The 25,120-nt window shown below is 39.6% G+C and overlaps 1 protein-coding gene across 5 annotated transcripts in view; it reads right to left on the bottom strand.

Moving 5' to 3' along the window:
- Positions 1 to 25,120, bottom strand: part of Pp2A-29B (Protein phosphatase PP2A regulatory subunit A) — a 177,085-nt gene that overhangs the window by 104,160 nt on the left and 47,805 nt on the right. For all 5 annotated transcript variants that reach the window (XM_067153738.2, XM_067153736.2, XM_067153739.2 and 2 more), the window contains 2 exons: positions 20,743 to 20,903; positions 7,207 to 7,362 (listed from right to left, as the gene is read on the bottom strand). In XM_067153738.2, coding sequence (XP_067009839.1) covers positions 7,207 to 7,362; positions 20,743 to 20,903 — 317 coding nt within the window. The remainder of the gene's footprint in view (positions 1 to 7,206; positions 7,363 to 20,742; positions 20,904 to 25,120) is intronic.

Raw genomic sequence — 25,120 nt, 5'->3', positions numbered from 1 at the left:
TGAACTGGAATTAGCTCTCAGTAAGTGTAAGATTGGGAAGTCAGCAGGACTCGACCTTCGAATGGAACAAATTAAGAACTGGTCCTACTGCGAAGTACTGGTTGCTAGAACTCATGAATAACTGCATTCAGTCTTCCATGATACCTAAAATATGGAGGAAGACTAGGGTCATAGCCATTCTTTTTTTTTTTTTTGCTAGTTGTTTTACGTCGCACCGACACAGATAGGTCTTACGGCGACGATGGGACAGGAAAGGGCTAGGAGTGGGAAGGAAGCGGCCGTGGCCTTAATTAAGGTACAGCCCCAGCATTTGCCTGGTGTGAAAATGGGAAACCACGGAAAACCATTTTCAGGGCTGCCGACAGTGCGGTTCGAACCTACTATCTCCCGAATACTGGATACTGGCCGCACTTAAGCGACTGCAGCTATCGAGCTCGGTCATAGCCATTCTAAAACCAGGCAAAGATAAAAATGACCCTAGGAGCTACAGGCCAATCTCCTTATTATGCCATCTTTTTAAGATTCTGGAGAGACTAATCCTCAATAGGTTGACTGATAAAATCGAGCCACTTCTGATTCCACAGCAAGCTGGATTCAGGAGAGGGAAAAGCTGCACATCGCAGGTGTTGAAATTAAGTGAACACATAGAAGATGGCTTTGAAAGCCAGAAAATCACAGGAGCTGCATTTATAGATCTCTCGGCAGCATATGATACTGTTAATCACCGAATTCTCCTTGGAAAGGTATACAGCATGACAAAGGACTTCCATCTGACTTGTGCCATTAGAAACCTACTTCAAAATCGAAGTTTCTTCGTTGAGTTCCAGGGGAAAAGAAGCAGGTGGAGGATACAGAAGAACGGACTACCTCAGGGAAGCGTGTTGGCACCAATGCTTTTCAATATTTACACAAATGATCAGCATCTTCCTGCCGGGACGAATAGTTTCATCTATGCTGATGATTGTGTCATCACATCTCAGGGGGATAACTTCGAGGCGATTGAACAAACATTGTCCACAGCTCTAGACACTCTTGCTGGCTATTACAAGAAGAATCAACTAACACCAAACCCAACTAAGACGCAAACCTGTGTTTTCCATCTAAACAACAGAGAAGCTTCCCGAACTCTGAAGGTCACTTGGCAAGGCATAGCATTACAACACAATCCTACCCCGAAGTACCTCGGAGTCACTTTGGATCGTGCCTTAACCTACAGGAAACATTGTTTGAACATCAAGCAGAAAGTGGCTGCTAGAAACAATATTGTGCAGAAGCTAACTGGAACATCTTGGGGAGCACAACCAGACACAGTGAGGACATCTGCCCTTTCGCTCTGCTATTCCGCAGCTGAATACGCATGCCCGGTGTGGTACAAATCTTGCCATACCAAAGCAGTTGATGTAGCACTCAACGAAACCTGCCGCATTATTACTGGATGTTTGAGACCTACACCTTTGGAAAAAGTGTATTGCCTTGCAGGGATAGCACCTCCCGATATTCGCCGTGAAGTGGCAGCCAAGAAAGAAAAGAGAAAGGTGTTGACATCGAAAGCCCACCCTTTGTTTGGATATGAGCCACCACGCCAGTGACTTAAGTCTAGGAAAAGCTTCTTGAGAGTAACCGAAACACTTGCAGGAACAGCGCAGCAAGCAAGAATTCAAGAATGGCGCGTCAGGAGTCAACATACGAGGATCAGTCAATGGATGACCCCAAAAGAGGAACTCCCTCCTGGCCATGTCACAGATTGGGTGAATTGGAGAGCACTGAAAAGACTGCGCTCTGGTGTTACGTGGTGCAGGTTAAACCAGAGGAAATGGGGTTTCGAAGTGAACAGTACCTTGTGTGTATGTGGAGAAGAGCAGACCACAGCCCATTTGCTGCAATGCAGTTCATGCCCATTCAGCTGCACAACAGAAGACCTGCTTAAAGCGAAGCCAAATGCACTTGATGTTGCAAGGTTTTGGGCTCACATAGTTTAATGTGGCTCTTCGCCATTGGAGTATTTATATTATGTTTTATGTTTTTCCTTATCTTTAATTTTAAACTTATGTATGCTTCTGACACGATATAAATAAATAAAATTGCAACTTAACAACACAAACTGTAATTTGTATTGAAAAGGTGGATCAAAATAACCAACAAATTGTTAATATATCATAGCATAGTTCAATACGGGCCTAAAAATGAGATTAGCTACATGTAATGGTTTTGGATACCCGTTTTCTGGCCTCACAAAATTCTCGTTGAGTTTTCTCGGATTTTCTACTTTTGTATTTCTGAAATGCAGATTTTCTTATCTCTAGGGCTTGGTCGCATGTGGAGTTCCACCAGGGGTGTTTTGTATTCCTTTTTACAGGTACCATTTCTCGTGCCTTCTGTATGATTCTGGTGCGGAATTCTTCCCATGTTTTCCCATTCTTTTAGATCGGTAACAGGAATCCTTCTTATGTCAAATTTCTGTTGTTGGGTTTTCTTGGGGTGGTATTTTCTTGGAGCAAGTTTTACTTTAACTCTCGTCAGATAGTGATCAGAGTCTATGTTTGCTCCTCTTCTGACTTGTACATCGTATACTTCTTTCTGTGGCAGATAGCTACATAATCAATCTGAAATTCGCCAATGGATTCAATGGGGGACCTCCAGGTTTTTTTGCTTCTTGGGATGCTTCCTGAGGGATGTGGACATGATTTTAAGGTTGCACTGTTGACATGAGTCTTGAACCTTTTTTGTTGGTAAATTTGTGCACCGGGCAGAGTCTGACGGTTTTCCTATGTTCCTTTTCTCAGCCGATTTGTGCACTGAAATCGTTTAAGAGAATTTTGAAGTCATCGTTTGGAATTTCTGACATTACCTTTTCAAGTTTGTTCCGAAATCTGTCCACGTTTTGAGGGTTGTTCTTGTTGTCTATATTCATAGGGGCGTGTGCATTTGTTAATGTATATTTTTTATTGGCACACTGAATCCTGATGGTCATTAGGCGATTGTTGATGGAGTGAACTTCTTAGATCAAGTTCAGTATACTTTTTTGTACTACGAAGCTCATACCAAATAAACGGGTCCTATTTAGAATCTTTTGGTCTGTTTTACTCTTGAATTACGATGAGTTCCTTGGCATCATCAGTAAATCGAGTTTCCTGCAGGGCAGGGATAAGAATTTTTTGCCAATCAATTTATGTGACTAAATTTAGTAATTTTCTTGGTTGATTATGTAGCTATCTGCTACAGAAAGAAATATATGACGTACAAGTCAGAAGAGGAGCAAACATAGACTCTGATCACTATTTTCTTGGTTGGCTCCCCAGAATCCGAAAGCCTGGTTGCCGTTTCAATGCGACAGGTGGATTGGATACCACCTGGCGTTATGTTGTCACCACGCTCACAAATCATGTTTGGCTTGTAATGGGAGATCCAGCAGTGCTGGGTGCTTAGAACCAGGGACTGTTAGTTCATGGAACCTGGTATTACCACAAGGTGTCAGACGCATACAGGAAGCCGGTGGATACCACTCAGACACACCTGGATTTTAAACAGGATTTTTATTACTATCCCAAAAAGCAAGGATGCCTCTTCCGCCAGTTCCGCCATACTGATGATCTTCATCTATGCCTTCATTGCCGTTGAGGTCTTCACTTGTAACCCTGAGCTGGGACCCTTACCAGATGATACACACCAGGTCAGTGTGCTCCGAGACACACATAGGCAGGGGCGCCACTCCCTGGGCAAGGCTGCCTCCGAAGAGGGAACCTACCTGCTACCTCAGCCATTATTATTATTATTATTATTATTATTATTATTATTATTATTATTATTATTATTATTATTATATCATCATCATCATTGTAACATTATGTATATACTTGGTTGTTCTAACATTTACAACTAGGACGCAATTTGAGAATTCTCTTTAAAACCCATCACAAAATTAGATTTACCCTATACTATACACAAGATTTCACAAGAAACATTGATCACTATAACAATTTATTTCATGAAATGCCTACAGAAATTGTGTCAGTTTTAACACTGATATCAACTGTTTTATTTCACCTAAAAATTAGGCTCTTATGTACTAACTAACTGGTCATGGTAGGTGCAAAGCAACGCTGCACAAATGGGAATGGCTAGATTCACCTGCTTGCGACTGTGGAGCTCAAGAACAGACAATGAACCACATCATTCGGGAGTGTCCACAGTACAGTAGAACCTCGATAATTCCAAATCGGTTAATTAAAAATCCCGCCTAATTCGAAGAAGGCCTCGTTCCCAGAAACATGAGATACAGTTTTGCATGTTATTTAAATTGTTTAATTCGAAATACGGATAATTCGTAATTCGAAGTACAATGTCGGCGCCATCACCGAAATTTAGACTTTTAATTCGAAACTGTCTTTACATTTTAAAACAGTAGTATGTTACAGAGTAAATTGAACTCTAAATTTATCCGCGTCATAATAGAACGCGAGTTCCGGAACGTGGAGAGGTACCGTAGCTTTCCGCATATACACTCACTTCGGTGAATCTACAGTGCGCTTCATGAGTACTAAGTTGAATGAAATCGGAATTCTTTTGTATTCAAACTCTTAAGGAACACCATAATATCACGCAACAGGCAGTGTGCGGGAAAACAGAATCCGCGAAGACTGGCGATGCCGAAGGTTGACGAAAAAAAACGTGGCTCATATAATAAATTCGTAGGCACCGAACAATATTGTCATTGCCGATGAAACTGCATTGCTTTATTTTAATGCGAGCCCAAACGATCATATGGTTTTAAAGGAGAAAGTGCCAGCCGGGGAATCGTACAAGTGTGAGGGATGGGGGTCATTGTAGTGCATTGCAATGCACATGGAAGCGAAAAACTTTATCCCCTCATCAAAGGAAAGATCGATAAGCCACAATGTTATGGGCGTCGGGCACTTTCCATGCCAGTACAAAGCATCTAAAAATGCAAACAGTACAGAAATCCAAAAAATAATGCATTTGCACAGGGGAACCAGCATAATTTATCCTCGTCTTTGAATTGTGTGATATTTTTCTTTCGTTGCGTGAGGTTATGTAAATGCACCTTGTTGGATACATGTTGGAAATAGTTTTTTCGCATGGCATTTGAAAAGTTTAAACCGTGAATCGAGGTGATTGCATGTATTAATGAGTCTTAGAATACATTGTGACGCGGCAAGTGTTTACATTTCTGAAGTACAAGAGAAGTGCCATGGCGGGAAATCGTACAAGGATAGTCATAGGAAAGTTCGATTTTTAAGGACATCGGGCACTTTCTGTGTAAATACAAGGCATCTAAAATGCTTACAGTATAGTAATTTAATGAATAAAGTACTTGCACATGGGAGCCAGCATAGATTTCTCGTCTTTGAATCGTGCTTTTTTTTTTCTTTCTTTCATTGCGTGAGGTTATGTCTGCCAGTGAGATATCCAAGTGCATTATTTGAATACTGTAAATGCACCTTCTTGGATACATTTTGGAAATAGTTCTTTTTTCATGGCATTTGAAAGGTATAAACTGTGAATCAAGGTTAACTGCATGCAGTAACGGGCCTAAGAATATTTTGTAACGCAGCGAGGGTTGGTACTTCTGAATTGCGAATTGGCGGTTAATTCGAAATCACGTAATTCAAAGTCTGATTTTTGACTCCCAACGACTTCGAATTAACGAGGTTTTACTGTAGTGATGGGACATTTGATTCATTTTACTGAATCGATTCATTTGTTTCCGTTCACGTTACTGAATCGATACATTAGAGTCACCACTTCTGCTGCATCTATGTAGTATGTGATGGTAAGACAGCAGAAACAGCATTCATTGTTCGCTGCTGCCATCTGGTCTTCATACTATGAACTACTTTCATAGAAAAAAAATGCTAGTCACTCTAATACATCGAAGGTTTCCGGCGACGCAGGATGGGAAAGGTCCTGGATTAGGAAGGTAGCAGCCATGGCCTTAATTAAGGTACAGTCCAAGGATTTCCTGGTGTAAAAATGGGGAAACTACGGAAAACCATCTTAACGTTTGCCGGCGGTGGGATTTGAACCCACCATCTTCCGAATGCAAGCGCATAGCTAGGCGATACTAACCGCACGTCCAACTGGCTACACTTTTGAAAATATGTACTGTATTTTTCTAGCAGCAGAGGATTTGTTTTAAATCGTCATATTTTGTGTACAGTAGCCCACTGATTTTCTGATACAACGTACTGTTGGTTAAATTATTGCATCAGTCGGCTCACTTACTGTCCACATATTACTGAAGTCTTGTGCAACAATGTGACATACGAACTGAGACAATACTGAGCTGTTCTTCCCAATATAAAACGGCTACTTTTGAGTGGTCATGAGCATGACTCATAGTCACAGGGCAGGCTAGAGTTGAGTTTAATATAGGCCTACCTACTTACTAGCTACTTTAGAATTATGTTTTGACTACCTTTTTAACACTGAAAATAAAACCATCTATTATTTAAACCTCCCTGTAAGAAGAGGGGAGTGAATACAAGTGGGTATTATTTTTATTATTTTCAATGAGCCGAGCTCGAGAATCCATTTAGCGTACGATTCTTTCAGTGCACCATGGCTCTGTACGTAATGCTTCAGAGGAAGCCCGGCTCTCCGCCAGTGTCCACTGTCCAGTGTGCCTATAAGGAGCTGTGTGTATCTTGTGTCTCACTGAGCCGTACTCGTTCATGATTCTTTCGGTGTGCCATGGCTCACTGTATGTCTCGCTGCAGCGGAAGGTCGACTCACCGCCACACGTGAGTGTCCAGTGAGCCGATAAGGAGCCGTGTATATCTTGTGTCTCACTGAGCCGCGCTCATTCACGATTCTTTCGATGTGCCATGAAACACTGTCTCGCTGCAACGGAAGCTCAGCTCCACGTCAACGTCCAGTGAGTGCGCCACTCAGCACTGTCTGCTGGGAGTAAGCTGAATCGCATGCCGTGAGCTCGCCGTTCCTGTGAATCGATTCACTCGGACACTTGAATGAATCGATGCACTGCTTCGAATCATACATTTAGTAGCCAACGCTTTCCTGGCTGAAGAGTCTTGACATTCATTTTTAGTTCACTACATACATTTGTGTTAAATAATGTAGATCACATGTTCCATACGAAATATATATTACACTTTATATATCATAGACATCCAAACACTAATAACACATATTCTCCATCTCTGTGACTAAAACAATAGCTCCTACCTCAGTAAATTTATCTGCAACCATATAGCGCACCCTCCATGAAGTGTCTCCAGCACACTGTCGAAGAGTGGGCATAACCAATTGTTCCACATCATCTTGTTGGAGCAAGGATGCAATACTAACACAGGCTTCCACTGCAAGTAAACGTACTGAATCCTGTGTGGGAATTTTAAAAAAATACTGTAAAATAATGGCACTATAATGTTTATGTTACACAAGAAACAGCAGAAAAAGTGATCAATTTATTCATACAGAACCTAAAAAAAATACAGTACAGAAATTTTACTGGTCTAAGGTATAAAATCTAACCAATGTTTAGATTTAGATAGGAAGAAGGAAACAGAAACTTAACTATTGGGCTGCTGCACGTGTAACTACACTGCTGGTAGAGATATCCTCTGAAAACCAGAGTACTGTCAGACTTTAAATATTAACCTCGCCCACAAGCCCTAACAGGCATTCACGTTCTTTGACAGTAAGAACCAAGCCCATATTTTGTACAGAAACAAAGAAAAACTAATGACTTTCAAACAATTCCTCTGTATCAACTCAACAGATCTTAACCCTTGATGCACCACCTGAATGGTACCGTCTTCTACATTTATATTCGACTTACTGTATTCAAATACTATGTACAAACAAATAACCGCCCCATATTTTTTTTCAACAACTGGCAGGGAAAAGTCAGGGAGCATGTATTATTTGTGTCAGGGCAGGTACAGTGCTCTTGACATACAGAAATCTGGAAACAGGTATTTTTCTGATCACTCCGTTGACAAATCAGTTCCTATCACAACTGAGAAATATGTTTGCATACATATCGCATCATTTGTACGGCGTCAGTAGCTAATAATAGCATATGTTTAGGATACCTAAAGGTTTCATTATAGATCATTCACAGCTAAGAAAAGCTCCACATTACTTGTTTAAAGGGGCCCAACATCTAGGTCAACGGCCTCCACATTAGTGAAGAGGCAAACACGTCGCAGAAACAAAGTAAAATGAGGAAGTGTAAGAAGTTAATTTATAAGTAGTTGCTTAGGGGTTGATCCATGATTATAGGCAATGGTGCTACCTGTAAGTAATTATATGTGATTAACTCCACTTGCACCATTCCTCAGCACTTGTACTTAAAAGATGTGGTACAATACATGATTGGAGGAAAAATAAAGCTTGTCTTGAACAAACAAAAACCGTTGGACATTTCGGGGGAAAAAAAGAGAAGTTGTCAGATATCAAAAAGAGGCTATTCGAATAAGTGACTTTCGAGACAGTTTGTATGAACAAAACTTCAGTTTTAGTAAGAAAACTAACACTGTGCAACATCTCACAGGCAATTATGAAGAAAATTTTGAATATAGACCAATTTGTTACTGATTTGCACAAGAAAAATGTGTATGTAGGCTACGCTCACTAATTGGCAACCTAATGCACACCATAGCATTATATTTTGAAACGTTGCTAGAATATTGGCAATGAAGCTTACGATGGGGGAATTATTTTCCTCCTCCTACTGCTTTTCCCATACTCGTGTGTGGTCACAAGTGCAAGTTTTGTCGCACAGATTAATTTGGCTCTGTTTTACGGCCGAATGCCCCTCCTGATGCCAACTTCACTACTGTGTGTTTCTGTGGTGGTCGGTTGTCATTTGTGTGGACTATTGGGACAAACAAAACCACCCAGTCCCCAAGCCAGTTGAACTGACATAAACAATTAAAATTCCTGACTCAGCCGGGAATAAAACTCAGGAACCTCTGAAACGAAGGTCTCGGCGCTGACCATTCAGCCAAGGATATTTTACTAACATGCATCCACGGCTTCTCCCGCATTTATTACTTCAACTGTTATATTTTTAAACCATTTATTTAAAAGCAAAATAAAACAAACATTTACAAAAACACATTTATTTTTTTTTTACATAAATTACATTATTTTTAATTACGAGGTGTGTTCAAAAAAAAGACCGAACTGTGGCTAGAAAAACTTTATTATGTAGCTTACATCATTTCACAGACTGTCCCCTTCAAAACAGTCCCCTGCACTATCAACAGCGTGTTGCCAACGTTTCTTCCACTTTTGGAATGCTTCCTGGAATGCACTTTCTTTGATGGCGCGAAGTTGCCTCGTCGCATTCTCCTTGATCTCTTCAATGTCTTGGAAACGATGTCCTTTCAAGGTGGTTTTCAATTTGGGGAATAAGAAAAGGTCTGCTGGAGCCAAGTCGGGAGAATAGGGCGGATGGGGCACAACAGGAATTTGGTGTTTTGCCAGATAACTGCGGACCGAGAGAGAGGCATGTGCTGGCGCATTGTCATGGTGCAACATCCAGGATTTGTTTTCCCACAGTTCAGGCCTCTTCCTGCGCACAGCATCTCTCAAATGCGTTAAAACATTCTGGTACAGTTCTTTGTTCACTGTCTGGCCTCGGGGTACAAACTCGTGATGGATAATGCCTTTCCAATTAAAAAACACAATCAGCATCACCTTGATGTTTGAACGACTCATTCGTGCTTTTTTCGGTCGAGGAGAACCTTTCCCCACCCACTGTGATGATTGCCTTTTGGTTTCGACATCGTAACCGTACTCCCACGTCTCATCTGCAGTGTTTCCACAAATGTTTTCCCAACTTTGAAGCAGAACTTCACGCACACGCGTTGTTCCTCAAGCTGTTTCATTACAGAATTCGACGAACATGTGACACACGTAATCACTTCAGAGGCTCTAACTCAACTGATAATGCAGGCAATGGAATGCGGAAAGCAGCGGTCTGTTGTCAGAAGTTGCCGCTAGGCGCCGCCACAGTCACAACTCGCTCAATGTTGTGGTTTGCGCGCAATTTACAAAGTTCGGTCTTTTTTTGAACACACCTCGTATATTGTTACTTTCAATGCTTAAGAAACCAGATTGGTGGTTGGTAAAAATAATATTAAAACAATATAAAATAACATATTAGACTAATTAGAGCTACTAGAGAAACTATAGGGCCTGTCTAATGCCCTTCCATTTGGAGCTAAGATGTATGAAGTATTTAGCCTTTCCAACTCTTGAACCGCCATCATACATCTGACCATAAGAGAAGCAAGGTTTCCAAAGTCCTATAACTTTAAGCGATTGTCCTTGTGCCCTGTTGATGCACATAGTGAAACCCAACCGAACAAGGAACTGCAGACGTCTAAACTGAAACGGTATATCCAAAGAGATGTTCTGAATCACAGCACATTGTGTTTTGACACAGCCATGCTAGAAAATTGAGTGAAATGAATATCCTTACATGCAATTCGAAGTGTTTATTTAAAGTGTCATTGCAACTAAAAGATAAATTAACGAAATGAATATCAGGTAAATATGAAATAAGTGAAACAATAAAAAATATTAAAATAATTAAGGCAGGTTTTCTTACCCATATAAAAATTCAACTGTTAAAAACTTCAGATCTTTGCTTGCTGTAGATTTGGCTGGTAATCACACACACACACACACACACACACACGAACAGTTCCGGATATTAATACTGAATATGGCTCCTTGTGTCAGGGCCCAAAAATGGCTCCGTATGCCACGGACTTAAAACTCCTCCTTGACTTGTGTTCTCTATGTATCGTATGTACGCTGCCTAGTGACAGTGAATTTATGTTTTAATCCTGGTGGCAGCATGTTGGATTGTCATATCCTAACACGTTTTCCAACGGTTTTTCGTTAATAACTCAACAAAAGCGAAAATTACAAATTCGGCTTAGAATTGCATTTGGACCCCCATCTACCTACGTTGAAAATTTCAGATATCTGCATGCTGTAGATTTGGCTGGGCATCGTGGACACACAAAAACATGTCCTTTTATTATTACAGATTGTATTGCAATATTTACAGTTCAACTTGTGAAAATTTGAATTTATAATTCCACCTTTACAATACTGTAATTGCCTTTATTAAAAAGACTACATTAAATTATACTCGTGAAACATGTTTCGTCTTCTTATGGGACATCTTCAGTCACAAATACAAAAACATTAAAAATAGGGCCCGGACACGTGATGGCGTCTTGTCAATCTTCAATGTTAAAATAGTGTGGCGTGAAGGTATGAAGCATGAAATCCAATTAAAATCACAGACTAAATTGTTGTTCAAAACAACAAATTTTAAATTATAAAACAATGTGAGTGGCTGTGCGAATAAAATTATATGCATATTGAACATAAAACAGTGTGGTGGTAATGCCACATTAAAATAGCTTTCTTGATTAAAAGGTGGAGTTATATTAATGATGCAAGTTGATTATGTGTTGACAAAAGGGGCCTAAAAAGAAAAACATGAAAGAATTGAGTAACAAGTTCAATTAAAATATGAACTAAGTGCCCATCCAGTCACTCACCTCCTTGCCCGTCCTTAATTGGATTTCATGCTTCATATCTTCACGCCACACCATTTTAACATTGAAGAATGACAAGACGCCATCATGCCGCGTCACAGGTTACAAAGACTTTTTATTCACTTATTTCAATATGTCTTCGCCTTATTTCTAATGTTTTGTATTTGTGACTGAAGGTGTCCCATAAAAGGACGAAACATGTTTCACGAGTATAATTTAATGTAGTCTTTTTAATAAAGACAATTACAGTATTGTAAAGGTGGAATTATAAATTCAAATTTTCACAAGTTGATACTCTGACAATACAGGCTCTAATATGAAGTTTATAATGTGCAATATTTAGTTTTCGATATATTTATTTAAGCTACACAAACACACAAAGACAGTTTTCAAACAATTAGTACAGTAGAACCTCGATAATTCGAAATCGGTTAATTCAAAATCCCACGTAATTCGAAGAAGCTCTCATTCCCGGAAACATGAGATACAGTTTTGCATGTTATTTAAATTGTTTAATTCGAAATACGGATAATTCGTAATTCGAAGTACATTGTCGACCCCATTACCGAAATTCAGACTTTTAATTCGAAACTGCCTTTACATTTTAAAACAATAGTATGTTACAGAGTAATTTCAACTCGAAATTTATCCGCGTCATAATAGAACGCGTGTTGCGGAACGTAGAGGGGTAGCTTTCCGCACTTACACTCACTTCGGTGTGTCTACAGTGCGCTTTATGATTGCCAAGTTGAATGAAATCTGAATTCTTTTGTATTCAACCTTTTAAGGAACGCCGTAATATCACGCAACAAGCTGTGTGCGGGAAAACAGAATGCGCGAACACTGGCGATGCCGACAGTTAACGAAAAAGCGTGGCTCATATAATAAATTCGTAGGCACCGAACAATACTGTCATTGCCTATGAAACTGCATTGCTTTATTTTAATGCGAGCCCAAACGGTCTTAAAGGAGAAAGTGCCAGCCGGAGAATCGTACAAGGGTCGGGGTTGATGGTCATTGTAGTGTGTTGCAATTGCAATGCACATGGAAGCGAGAAACTTTATCCCCTCGTCATAGAAAAGTTCGATAAGCTACAATGTTTTAAGGGCGCCGGGCACTTTCCATCCCAGTACAAAGCATCTAAAAATGCAAACAGTACAGATATCCAAAAAATAATGCATTTGCACAGGAGAACCAGCATAATTTATCCTCGTCTTTGAATTGTGTGATTTTTTTCTTTCGTTGCGTGAGGTTATGTTCGTCAGTGATTTATCCAAGTGCATTATTTGAACATTGTAAATGCACCTTGTTGGATACATTTCGGAAATAGGTTTTCCATGGCATTGGAAAGGTTTAAACTGTGAATCGAGGTGATTGCATGTATTAATGGGTCTTAGAATACTTTGTGAGGCGGCAAGTGTTTACATTTCTGAAGTACGAGAGAAGTGCCATAGCGGGAAATCGTACAAGGTTAGTCATAGGAAAGTTTGATTTTAAGGGCATCGGGTACTTTCTGTGTAAATACAAGGCATCTAAAATGCATACAGTATAGTACTCCAATGAATAAACCACTTGCACATGGGAGCCAGCATAGATTTCTCCTCGTCTTTGAATCGTGCTTTTTTTTTTTCTTTCTTTCATTGCGTGAGGTTATATTTGCCAGTGATATGCAAGTGCATTATTTGAATACTGTAAATGCACATTTTTGGATAAATTTTGGAAATATTTCTTTTTTCATGGCATTTGAAAGGTTTAAACTGTGAATCAAGGTTAACTGCATGCAGTTACGGGCCTTAGAATATTTTGTAACGCGGCAAGGGTTGGTACTTCTGAATTGCGAATTGACGGTTAATTCGAAATCACGTAATTCGAAGTCCAATTTTTGAGTCCCAACAACTTCGAATTAACGAGGTTTTACTGTATGTCTTATAGTGAATATTGTGTAGTACAAGTAATACAGTAGAACCTCGATAATTCAAAATCTCGCCCAATTCGAAGCAGCTCTCGTTCCCGGAAACACGAGGTTCGGTTTTGCATGTTATTTAAATCGTTTAATTCGAAATACGGATAATTCGTAATTCGAAGAATAATGTCTGTCCCGTTACTGAAATTCAGACTTTTAATTCGAAACTGCCTTTACATTTTGAAAAAAATAGTAATTTACAGAGTAATAATTTCACTGCGTCATGAATGAACGCGTCTTCTGGAACGTGAAGGGGTAACTTTGCGCACTTTCACCTACTTCGTAGTGTCTACAGTGTGCTTCATTACTGCTATGTTCGAGCGGAATCGTAATTATTTTGTATTGGGCGTTTTTAGGACGCAATAATATCCGTACCAGGCAGTGTGTGGAGAGGTAGAATCCGCGAAAACTGGCGATGCCGACAGTTGGCGAAAAAGCGTGACTTATAGCATACAATCAATTTGTACGCACCAAACTATATTGTCAATGCCGATGAAACTGCATTGTTTGTTTGTTTTATTTGTTTAAATGCTGATTCCAAATGGACTTATGGTTTTAAAGGAGAGAATTGTCAGCCCAGATATGTACTGTGTTGCTATGCAGTGCACACTGCACATGGAAGCGAGAGACTTCCTTCCCCTGTCATAGGATAGTTCAAAAATCCACGATGTTTTAAGAGAGTCGGGCACTTTCCATGCCAGTATAGGGTATCTAAAAATGCAGACAGTACAGTCCTCCAAAAGATACAAAGTAAAGCATTTGCACAGGGGAGCCAGCATAATTTTTCCTCGTCTTTGAATCGTGTTTTCTTCCTTTCGTTGCGTGAGATTATGTTTGTCATTGTTTTATACAAGAGCATTTTTTGAATAATGTAAATGCACCTTGTTGGATAAATTTCTGAAATTGTGTTTTCCATGGCATTTGAAAAGTTTAAACTGAGAATCAAGATGATTGCATGCATTAATGGGCCTTAGAAGTGCCATGGCGGGAAATCGTACAAGTATAGTCACTGCACTGTTGTAATGTGGACGGAAGCGAGAGACTTTCCCCCCCTCGCCATAGGAAAGTTCGATAAGCCGCGATGTTTTAACGGCATTAGGTACATTCTGTGCAAGCAAAAGCATCTAAAATGCATACAGTACACTAATCCAATGAATAAAGCACTTGCACAGGGGAGCCAGTATAGATTTCTCCTCGTCTTTGAATTTTTTTTCTTTCTCTCTATTTCATTGCATGAGGTTATGTTTGCCGGTGAGTTATCCAAGTGCATTCTTTGAATACTGTACATGCACCTTGTTGGATACATTTTGGAAATTGTTTTTTCCATGGCACTTGGGAGCTTTAAACAGTGAATCAAGGTTAATTGCATGCAGTAACGGGTCTTAGAATATATTGTGACGCCGCAAGGGTTGGCATTTCCGAAGTATGCGTTGGCGGTTAATTCGAAAACACCTAACTCGAAGTCCGATTTGTGCGTCCCAACGACTTCGAATTAACAAGGTTTTACTGTAACATGTCCTCTATCACTATATAAAATAGAATTTTTTTTTGCTATGGGCTTTACGTTGCACCGACACATAAAATTAGAAAAGAGGAAGTACTTTCAACATAATTCTTGCTATGTTAATGCTCAATACAGTGTGATAAAAGCTACATATTACCTAGGTTAATCTTACCCACTAACAAATTCACAAGCTATCATATAGCTTCTATAGTTCGATTATTATGAGTTTCGACTTGACGTTTGAGCGCTGCCTTTTGGCGGATGGTAAGTGAATTAATCAACAGCCAATCATAGGCAGTCGATCGTTCCGATAGAGCGCCTTAGACTCCAGTTCTGGTTAACAGTGTTGTCGATCTGTTGTTTACTGTAACCACGTGCTATCAGCTGTGTGTTGTATTGTGCTCAGTTCTTTTCGCGGTCTTTGTGTGTCTTTGTGCTAGGTGGTTGTTCGTTTATACTTCGTAGTGTAGAGTTTATAAATGTATTGTTTAGTATTTTTAATAGTATAGCGCGTTATATTGTAGTAATTAGTGTGTAACAGGTGATATATTTTATATAGTAGCTTAGTTTAATATTTCGTTCAGTAGTTATACAGTAGGTTAATTTTAGGCCCATGTGTGAATTTGATGTTTTGTCATGTCGACGCCTACGTCTAAGGATGAAGCTCCCAAGAGAAGAAAGCCCTTCGGACGCGGTACTCCACTAAGAAGCCAGGCCCGGGAAATTGTTTGTAATGTTAGGGAGTCATTCTTGACAAAGCACCATCAATGGCGGCTAGAAAGAATGAGTTAATTAAATGTTTGTAAGAGCACAATATTTTGGTTCGCGGTGACATGGGGAAGGGAGATCTTATGCATCTCTTGAAACAAAACAATCCCCAGTACCCAGTTTATGTGGTGGATAGCCAGAAGGAACGGGCATAAAGTAGTTCAGATGATTATGTTTAAGACTTTATTATCTCTTTAGGGTCAAGCGAGAGTGAAACCTCAACAGACGTTGACAATGCCGATAGTGACTGAGAAATGAGTGGTATATTCGCTTTGTAGGATTATTTCCTTCGTTACGGGAAACTGAATCTAACAGCAACGTGAGATCTTCTATATGGTGAGTAGAAATTTAATTTAATTTTCTTACATTTTATCTGTTCGAGCATTGACATATTTTTATCTTGTAGCCTTATCCTAAATGTGTTGTGTATTATTGATCTTATGTGAATCAGTATGTTGCTACAAAGAATAACTGATTACGGACTTATATTCCACTATTTACATTTCTGTTCGTGTTTGTGTATCGTAAATCAGCTGTTTGTATTCGTAGCAATTTGGCACCAACGGCTGACTTCCGGCTAACTGTCAAGTCGAAACTCATAAAAACGGAACTATAGGTGTGGTATGTTCTGTCCCTCATTCAAGATTTTCATTATGAAGCACTGGCCTAAACTTTGAAAAGGTATATTTGACACATTACTTTTTTTTTTTTTGCAAGGGATTTAATCTTGCATGAACACATTGAAGATTTTCAGTGATGCAAGGATGGGAATGGACTAGGACTGCAAAGGTTACAGTCACAGCCTTAATTAAGGTACTGCCCCAGCATTTCCTTGGTGTGTAAAACGTAAAACCATCTTTAGGACTGCCGACAATAGAATTCGAACCCACTATCTACCGATTGCAAGCTCACAGCTACCCTAACTGCATGGCCAACGCTTTTGGCACATTGTAATTTAGGTATACTCGAAATTAATATTTACTGCTCAAAAAATAGTTGGTCATGTCTTCAGAAGTTCTTAACTAAAGTCCCGGGCGTGTAAGGACGTACCCTAAGGGTGCAACCTTACCCTTTCTCCCCTGTAATATTAAGGTATTGATTTATAGGTACTTTTCTTGCTGTTGGGTCTTTTTCAGTGTCGGTAACCATACAGTTTAGGGACCCTACTTGCCGATACGACGTCTTACTGTTACCGTTAATCTGGCACGTTGGCAACGTTCAGTCACTGTTCTAGCGTGAATTGCGTGTTGCCACCGCATTGCCTTGAAAGTCACTAGCGATACATTTGCGAGAATATTTAAAGCATATTTTCTTTTTCTGTGGGATTGTAAATCTATTTGGCTAATACCAGGTAAGTAGAATTGTGGCATGTTCGGATAATGCATTTAATAACATAGTTTGTGTGAAATGATGAGCACATCATTTTATTAATTACGTTCCTATTTCGTCCCATACTTATACGAACAGAATTCGATTGGGATGTCTAAGAAGGAAGAAAAATCTGCAAAAACTCCTCCGAAAAGGAAACCAAGGTTACGTCCTTTACAAGCATCAGGTCAAGAAATGCTTGTACATTGCTACGAGCAATTGAAACAGGAAGACGACGAAGAAGGTATCAGTCGTAGTGATACGAAGCTAATGGCAAGATACACCAACTTGTAAGCTGAAAATATGTTTAAAATGCCAAATGCCGAAAACCGTAAAAGTTCTTAGTGGGATGTAAAGCTGTTAGCATTATTATTAAAAGGAAGGACATATGTCTTATGTGGTAAGTCCTTGAACTTGCAGAAATCGCAATGAATTATACAATCTATATTCCCTTCCCCCTTCCTTTAAGAATGCAGTTATAGTAATGCATACATCAGAATAAAGGCAGGAAATGTTTAACATTAATTTAAGCGAGTGAAGGAGAGAATGTATGACTAGCTCAGGCTGGCGGATTCGAGTTCGGCGGTACGGTATTTGAAAGTGCTCAAATACTCCAGCCTCATGTCTAGATCTACTGGTACATAAAGAACTCTTGCGGGACGAAATACTGGCACCTCGGTGTATGTGAAAACGATAGAAGTAGATAGAACTAATATTCAATTCTGCAGTGAGCTTGAAAGCTGACCTAATTTCCGTTCACGTAGCTTGGCACATTAGTATTCCTATACGTTTCCTGATAACCGTGAAGATATAACCAGCCTGCAGGCTGAAAATATGCCCAATCTCTCTCCTTAGGCTACTAGTTACCGGTATTGAAGAGAGAAGGAAATGTTCGCGCAAAAGAAAGGGAAGTCATTGGACTTTCGAAAATCACACTGCAAAGACTTATTAAACAAATTGCATCGTTTAACACGCCCCTCTTTTCAAGAATATGGTTATAGTACGCCTACTGCATATCAAAATAAAGACAGATATATGTAACATTAATTTGAGTGAGAAAGGGTGTTTATTTCCTTAATTTCTCATTGAGCGTGGAAACCGACTTAATTATGAATATCTTGATTTATTTCATCTTAACTTTTATCATTTACTAGGGTAGGGAAACATTTATTATCGGTGTTTACATTGAGGTTAGTTTGTTATGGTTATGTCTGGTGATTTTAATATGTAACCAGGCAGGTTGGCAGCAGTGATCAGCCATTACAAAAAAGAGAAAAGAAGAGCATCGGGCGGCGATATTTACTTTCTGGGGTATTTCGTTACGTGGCGATTAGTATACATTGTACGAATGCATAGTGAGATGGGGATTGACCTATTAGGGCAGTAACACATCCTGTTCAAATAAAACAAGGCTTCACAGTCATGCAGATGTTTGGGAGGTGTCAGGGTCAGTTGAGAGATGCAAGTGCCTTAATCCAAAGTGTGTGCAAAGATTGGTCTGTGTGGAGTGTATATTTACAAGTCATAGGCGATTACAAGGACCAAGGTTGGCAATGGGGAGACAAGTTGTTATCTGAAGTAGCCATTCAAGCACTTACACTGCGTAAAGACTACTGGCAAGAAGTGCGTCGCCAGAATGCTAAAGATTGCTCAGAATACAAATTGGTATCCGTGAAAACGTTTTCCAGAGCCTGGAAGCGTAGCCAGGTGACCTGGAGCGGACCACTAAATGAAAACCACCTCAAGGCAAGGTCATTTTGTGTGTCCACAAACTCTATCATATAGTTCCTAGGTGTGGTATGTTCTGTCCCTCATTTAACATTTTCATTATGAAGCACGAGCATTATAGGTGGACCGACAGTAGTCTCCTGGAGTAAGAGTTAGTGACCAAACAGACTTCCGCAGACCAATTTAAGATCATGACAACCCACTCAATTATCTGCGCTGGAGAGATGACATTGAGGCAGGACAGTGCAGGTTGCTAGAGAGCATCTGCACTGGGAGTTAAGACAATGGAGTCCTGTACTGCCCGAAGAGGAGTCCCATTTCATGTTATATCATTCAGATGGTCATCTGCAGGTCAGGAGAAAATGAGAGGAGAGATTTCATCCAACAGCTAAACAAATAACTGTTCCGCATGGAGGTGGATCAGTTTCTGTGGAGGCAGGAGCAAATCTTGACCTAAAAACTGCTCCTGATCATTCGAAAAGAATCATTAACTGCTCAATGATTCAATGGTAACATCAAAGTGCTACATGTGATTTCTCGCATGAGGCAACTCAGAGAAAAAGCAGTATTCATGCACAATAATGCCAAAATTGTTCATAGGTTCCTGCAAGAGTACCACATGCAACAAATGGAGTGGCCATCTAGAAATCCTGATTTGAATGCAATCAAAAGCGGATGCTAATCCACACATGAAACGTGTGCAAATCGCAAAGATGTTGGAAGTTTTCTTAGAAAACTTTAAAAATAACTGTAAGCGATGTGTACCGTTGGCGTCTGTAAGGAAGTTTTTCCTTGATGTTTTGCTTTGTTAGTGTTCTTAAAATATATTATTTCATTATTTATTTCATTAATTATAATCGTAAACACTTCTGTCTTTGTTTTCATCATAAGAACTTTTACATTAAAACTTAACTTGAAATTTAACAGCGTAATTGTTTTTCATTTTTTAGCACATTCACTCTTTAGGACGTTATCTATTCTTGGTCCCCACAAAAATGTCCTAACCAGATTTGGCTGTATTATCGCAGACTGGTTCTGTCACAAGTTGGGACAAAAGAAAAAAGCAATCCACTCTGAGCATGAATTTCAGTCTAATGTTTTTTCTTCAGCATTTCATTATCTCGCTTATGTTCGGCTCCATGGCTAAACGGTTAGCATGCTGGCCTTTGATTACAAGGGTGCCGGGTTAGATTCCCAACCAGGTTGGAGATTTTAACCTTAAATGGTTAATTCCCTTGGCTCGGGGACTAGGTGTTTGTGCTGTCTCCCAACATCCCTGCAACTCGCACAACACTACCCTCCACCACAATAACATGCAGTTACAATAACACATCGCAGATGTTACCCACCCTCATCGGAGGGTCTGCCTTACAAGGGCTACACCCACCTAGAAATAGCCACACAAAATTATTATTATTCTCATCATCTCTCTTATAACATTTATATTTTAGTCTCTTCAAATATGTGCAAATGAACTTCCACACTAGTTGCTCAAGCCCTTTCCTGTTTAGATTCTGTAACTTGCTATTTGTATTATCTTGTAAATTGTCCTATGATGATTATTATGAGTAAAGGGACCTAACATATAGGTCATCATCAGCCCATATAATTCGTCCTACATACGATAAACCAAATATATATCCTGCCCCCCTCCGCAATGAAAGAACAAAGAGAGATGACCATTTCAATGCATGCACTTCAAAACGTGCTCAAATACAGTACTCAGATAATCATAAAACAGAGTTGTAGCTAAGATGTACATGAACACAAACCATAGAAGTAGTCTCAAAATTCCACTTAATACCTGTATAGGCTATATACATAAAAATGCTTCTTACCTGGTCATCTTGAGCTAGATTTACGAACATAGGGATGAGGTCTGATTTTAAGTATTCCACTTCAACCACTTTAGCAAATTCTCCCAGTTTACTTGCAGCAGCACGTCGTACCATAGGAGTGTCATCCTGGCACAAGTTACGAAAATGATTTCTCAGATCGCCTATCAAAGAGAGAATACCAATGATAACATACAAATAGAATATAACAAGGTTCTTCTGCTACAGTAACATCAGATTTTCTTTTACTGATGCATGTAACTAGACAATATCAATCAGATCATCTTCAATGGCTGCTTGCAGAACTCCTCACCAGCACAAGAGCATTAGCTGAAGGTGAAAGCAACATCAAAAGGCCCTGAACTATGATTATTAGAAACTGTGGTTAATAATAATAATAAAAATAATAATAAAGTGTAGTGGTAAATGAGGATGACCCAGAAATGGGAGTGTTATTAGAACGGCAGAGGTGGAAATGGCTGTTAAAATAATAAAAACAGGAAAAGCAGCAGGGATGGATGAAATATGAGTGGAAATTGTACCGGGCGGTACACCTCTACGCCGCACATTATCTTGCGCCAATTATAACTCCTCTACAGTAGAAACACAGAACTTGGAACTAGATCTACTGAAACTTTTCCTCAGAAGATGCCCCCTACTTAATTTTGTGATTGCGAAGTTTGCAGTACTGTATAAAATTCTACGCGTTTTGTTTACCATTCATCAAGAAGTTTGGACTCTCTGCAACAGATGTCATTACAAAAACCATCATCATGCACCCTGGTGCGAAGTGAAGGAACCCTTTTTGAAAAATTTTGTATTCTTTAGTTTGTTCTTTACTAAATTATGTTCATTCATTTGTTGGTTGGCAATATTGATCTTTTCTTTCCGCCAGGTTTGAATTCAGCCAATCCCTAATTTCTGTAATTAACTTTCAGCCTATCACAGGCTTTTTCTTCGATTTGGTGTGTAACTTTAAGCTAGCCAATAAAAGTGAGAGGGTGTGGCTTGATTATTCATGAAAGGTCTAGAACATTGCCCGAGGGTTAATAAACTGCTGATTTTCACGTCTCTTGGCCATTTGATCAACATCTGAGTGTACGTGAAGCAGGAGGCGGGTGGTGCCTCTTTCATCAGGCAGCAGTTCTTCAGCAAGGTAATGGCCGTTTAACATCTTTATTTCTTGCTAGCTCAGCAGTTTAACCCGCGGGAAAGGTCCGAATCTTTTACCATGTAACCTAAAAATGTAATTTTCTGCCAGCTTATGTAAAAACTTCATCTGTAACCGTAATTCGGGGATAGAGAGTGATGCACCCTCTCGAGCTCCCCTTCATTTTGGTTTGAGGTGACTATGTTTTGGTGGGGGGTTTTTCCTCTTCCTTAATGTTTTAAATTTCTTTCTTATACGGGTCACCTCCATAGTTTGGGAATAGCCCCTGTTTCATTTGCCTAGTGCCTTTTAGGTTTTAAGAATGCATGTTTAGGAGTGCAAGTACACGCCTCCATTCAACTTGGTGTTTCGGGCCAATTTATTTAACCCGTTTCATTTGTGTAAGTTGTGCCTTGATGGCAAGTAATTGTAAAGTCTGATATCGTCTTGAATAGGCTTGAAAAACTGAGAGCGTGTCAGCTCTTTTCAAGTGTTGTAAAAGTGCCTCTGGGAGGCCTGATATTGTAATTGCTGGAGCAAGGGCTCCATGTATAAAGGGATTTCTGCCCTTAAGTCAAGTTATGATCTTTGTAAATTTGAGCGTGTAGCTCAGGAAATGTACGCGAGGGGCTTGAAGCCCAGTACTTGTAGAATTCACTACCTTGTATTTTACTTGACTCATTTCTAACTTGCCTATGGGACCTGTTACATTGTTATTCGTTGATTTTTGAAAAAAGAAAATATAACCTTTGTTAAAGTTTTATTTAAATTCCATCCTTGGCTTTGTAGTTAGACCCGTTCACCCTGACAACTTATTTCACCCCTGCGTCCACGGGTAACCCCGTAAAAAGTGGTAGCAGAGCGTGGTTGAATGGGTCTCAATTAAGCCCCTTTTTGTCAGCGAAACATATTCAACTGGTACTCTAACAATTTTCTCAGCCGCTGGAATTTTCTTTTCCTATTTCCTAAACTTGTAAATTTCTGTCATCATGTCTGGCCCTCGTGAAGTCCTCCATCCCGGCTACTTGCGCAAGGAGGAATTGATCTATGAATTACCTATCAGAAATGTTCAATCTGGAGGCACAGTTGCAGCCGATACCACCAAGCTTAAGGAATCCCTTGAATTGCCAATTAGCATCCCAACTTTGGGAGAGAAAGATATTGATGAGGCTCTCTCCACGATCATGGACAACACTACTGAACTAGCATCGGTAGTTAGTTTTTTTGAAGTTAGTGATCCATTGCCCCATCAACTTAAGAGAGTGCAGGCAAGATTGTTCCATTTTTATAACAGGGTGAGCGACCTATTGTCTCTAAAACTAAAGGAAAATCATGCCAAGGAGGCGAGTAATTTGGTTGATCATCTATCAAAAATGTCCAGTAAGGTTAGTCAATTGTTAACTGGGGCAGCTGCTCCCAAAACCGACCAGCCCCCTGTGGTAAACATAGCTAATGAGGAGGATTCTTTCAAGGGGGAAGAAGGTAGAAAATCTATAGCTACTCAACAAACTTCTGCCCCATTAGGAAATGAATCAGAGTCGTACATCCATCCCGCCATTCGTTTTGAACAATGCTGTCTCTGAAGCCTCCTCACCATCTAGGCTGTTACCTACTATGTCTCCTGGGTTCAGTAGTTTGCCTCATCCTTTGGCGATGTTGCTTAGGTATATATATCTAACTTTTCCATTAATTCTACTAGTGATGTCATTTCATTTTTAAGATTTTTAGTTGAGTTTGAGGATCATGCTCTAGTGTTTTCTCTTTCTCCTTCTCAAATTCTTCAGATTATTTAGCCTTACCCCCTGGGTGTCCTCTCGGACAAGATAGAGCAATAGCTGAACAATAATCAAAAGAAGACTTCCACGCCCATCTGCTAGCTAATTTCATTCCGGCTCGAGCAAGGTCATCACTTATACAAAAGTACTATTACCGAGTACAGCGAATGGACGAAAATCTTGCCGACTTCATCAGGACATTAAGTTCTACACTAGGGTATTTGCTCTTCATTTCCCAGAAGATCAAATTGTGCAGGCCATTGTGGAAGTGATTTCACCACCCTACAAGTCATATCTGTGTTTTGCGTCCCCTCCTCAAACTTTTGCTGAACTACAGGCTATGGCTGTCTCAGCTGAAGGAGTGCGGTATGCCGACACCTTACGCATCACTAAGGAGGCCCCTCCGTCTTCGAGTAATTTTCGGCCCCCACCTCGCCGAACTTCCATAAAGATAAAAATTTCATTGTTCCGTATTGAAAGTATTAACGTTAAAATTGAATAATTGAAAAAGAGGTTCAACCTATTCAATACATAAGAGAAAGAAATGTAGTGATTACATTCTTATTTAATAGTAATTAGAAATGGGACCGGTTTCGACCCTAGTCCAGGTCATCGTCAGCCGTTCAAAACATAAAAAACTTGAAAAACAATGCATATGAAAAAGATTAAGTGAACTCTGGATCGGTATAAGATGAAGTATAAAATGATGATGGGGGTAGAAACTGTGAGTCACTTAAAAGAAAACAGTACGTAATATTATAAATGGTAGTATGGCACACGCAATGATAGGTAAAGCCTCACAATGTTTATGAACAGTGGAGAACGGTCAAATGAGTCAGTTTTTACACACCGTCACGTACAAAGTCACAACACTATCGAACAACATATGAAGATCTATAAATATGTTGAAGTCGAATAGATTTACAGAAGCAAACTGCCAGCTTCCGGTGATCAGCGCAGCACACTCAAGGTCATGCGCTGTGGTCTCGAACACCAAAGTAGAATGGAGAATATCCTGAAGATCCAGTATTTGCCTCGGTTGCGGGAAGTTAAGTACGTATATATAGATATATACAACACAATTCAGTATAATTGAATGAGTAATTGTGCTCCTGCTGAGTTCTTGGAAAACAGTTGACTTGAAAAAACAATTGTAAAGAGAAAAAAATATAGTAAAAAGCGCAATATCGGAAAACAAATGAAAACATACATGCACAGTGCGCTATTTTTTTAAATGAAAAAATTTAGGTCATGATTGAAGTAGTCGAAGTTGGCGCAAGACAAGAGTTAAAATTTGAATGAGGAGAAACCGAAATGAAGGTAGGGTGGGGTTTTTTTTTATTAGAAAAGGTAGAATAAATTAATAGAGGAAGAATGCTAGTGAAATAAGAGAAGAATAAAAGAAATTGAAGTTAAATGGTGTTGAGGAAGGATAAGATAGGGAAATGAAGGAGGG

Source organism: Anabrus simplex, chromosome 9 (assembly GCF_040414725.1).
Source record: "Anabrus simplex isolate iqAnaSimp1 chromosome 9, ASM4041472v1, whole genome shotgun sequence".
Taxonomy (NCBI): domain Eukaryota; kingdom Metazoa; phylum Arthropoda; class Insecta; order Orthoptera; family Tettigoniidae; genus Anabrus; species Anabrus simplex.
The sequence above is the reverse complement of the archived record's forward strand: the minus strand, read 5'-3'. Positions and strand labels throughout refer to the sequence as shown.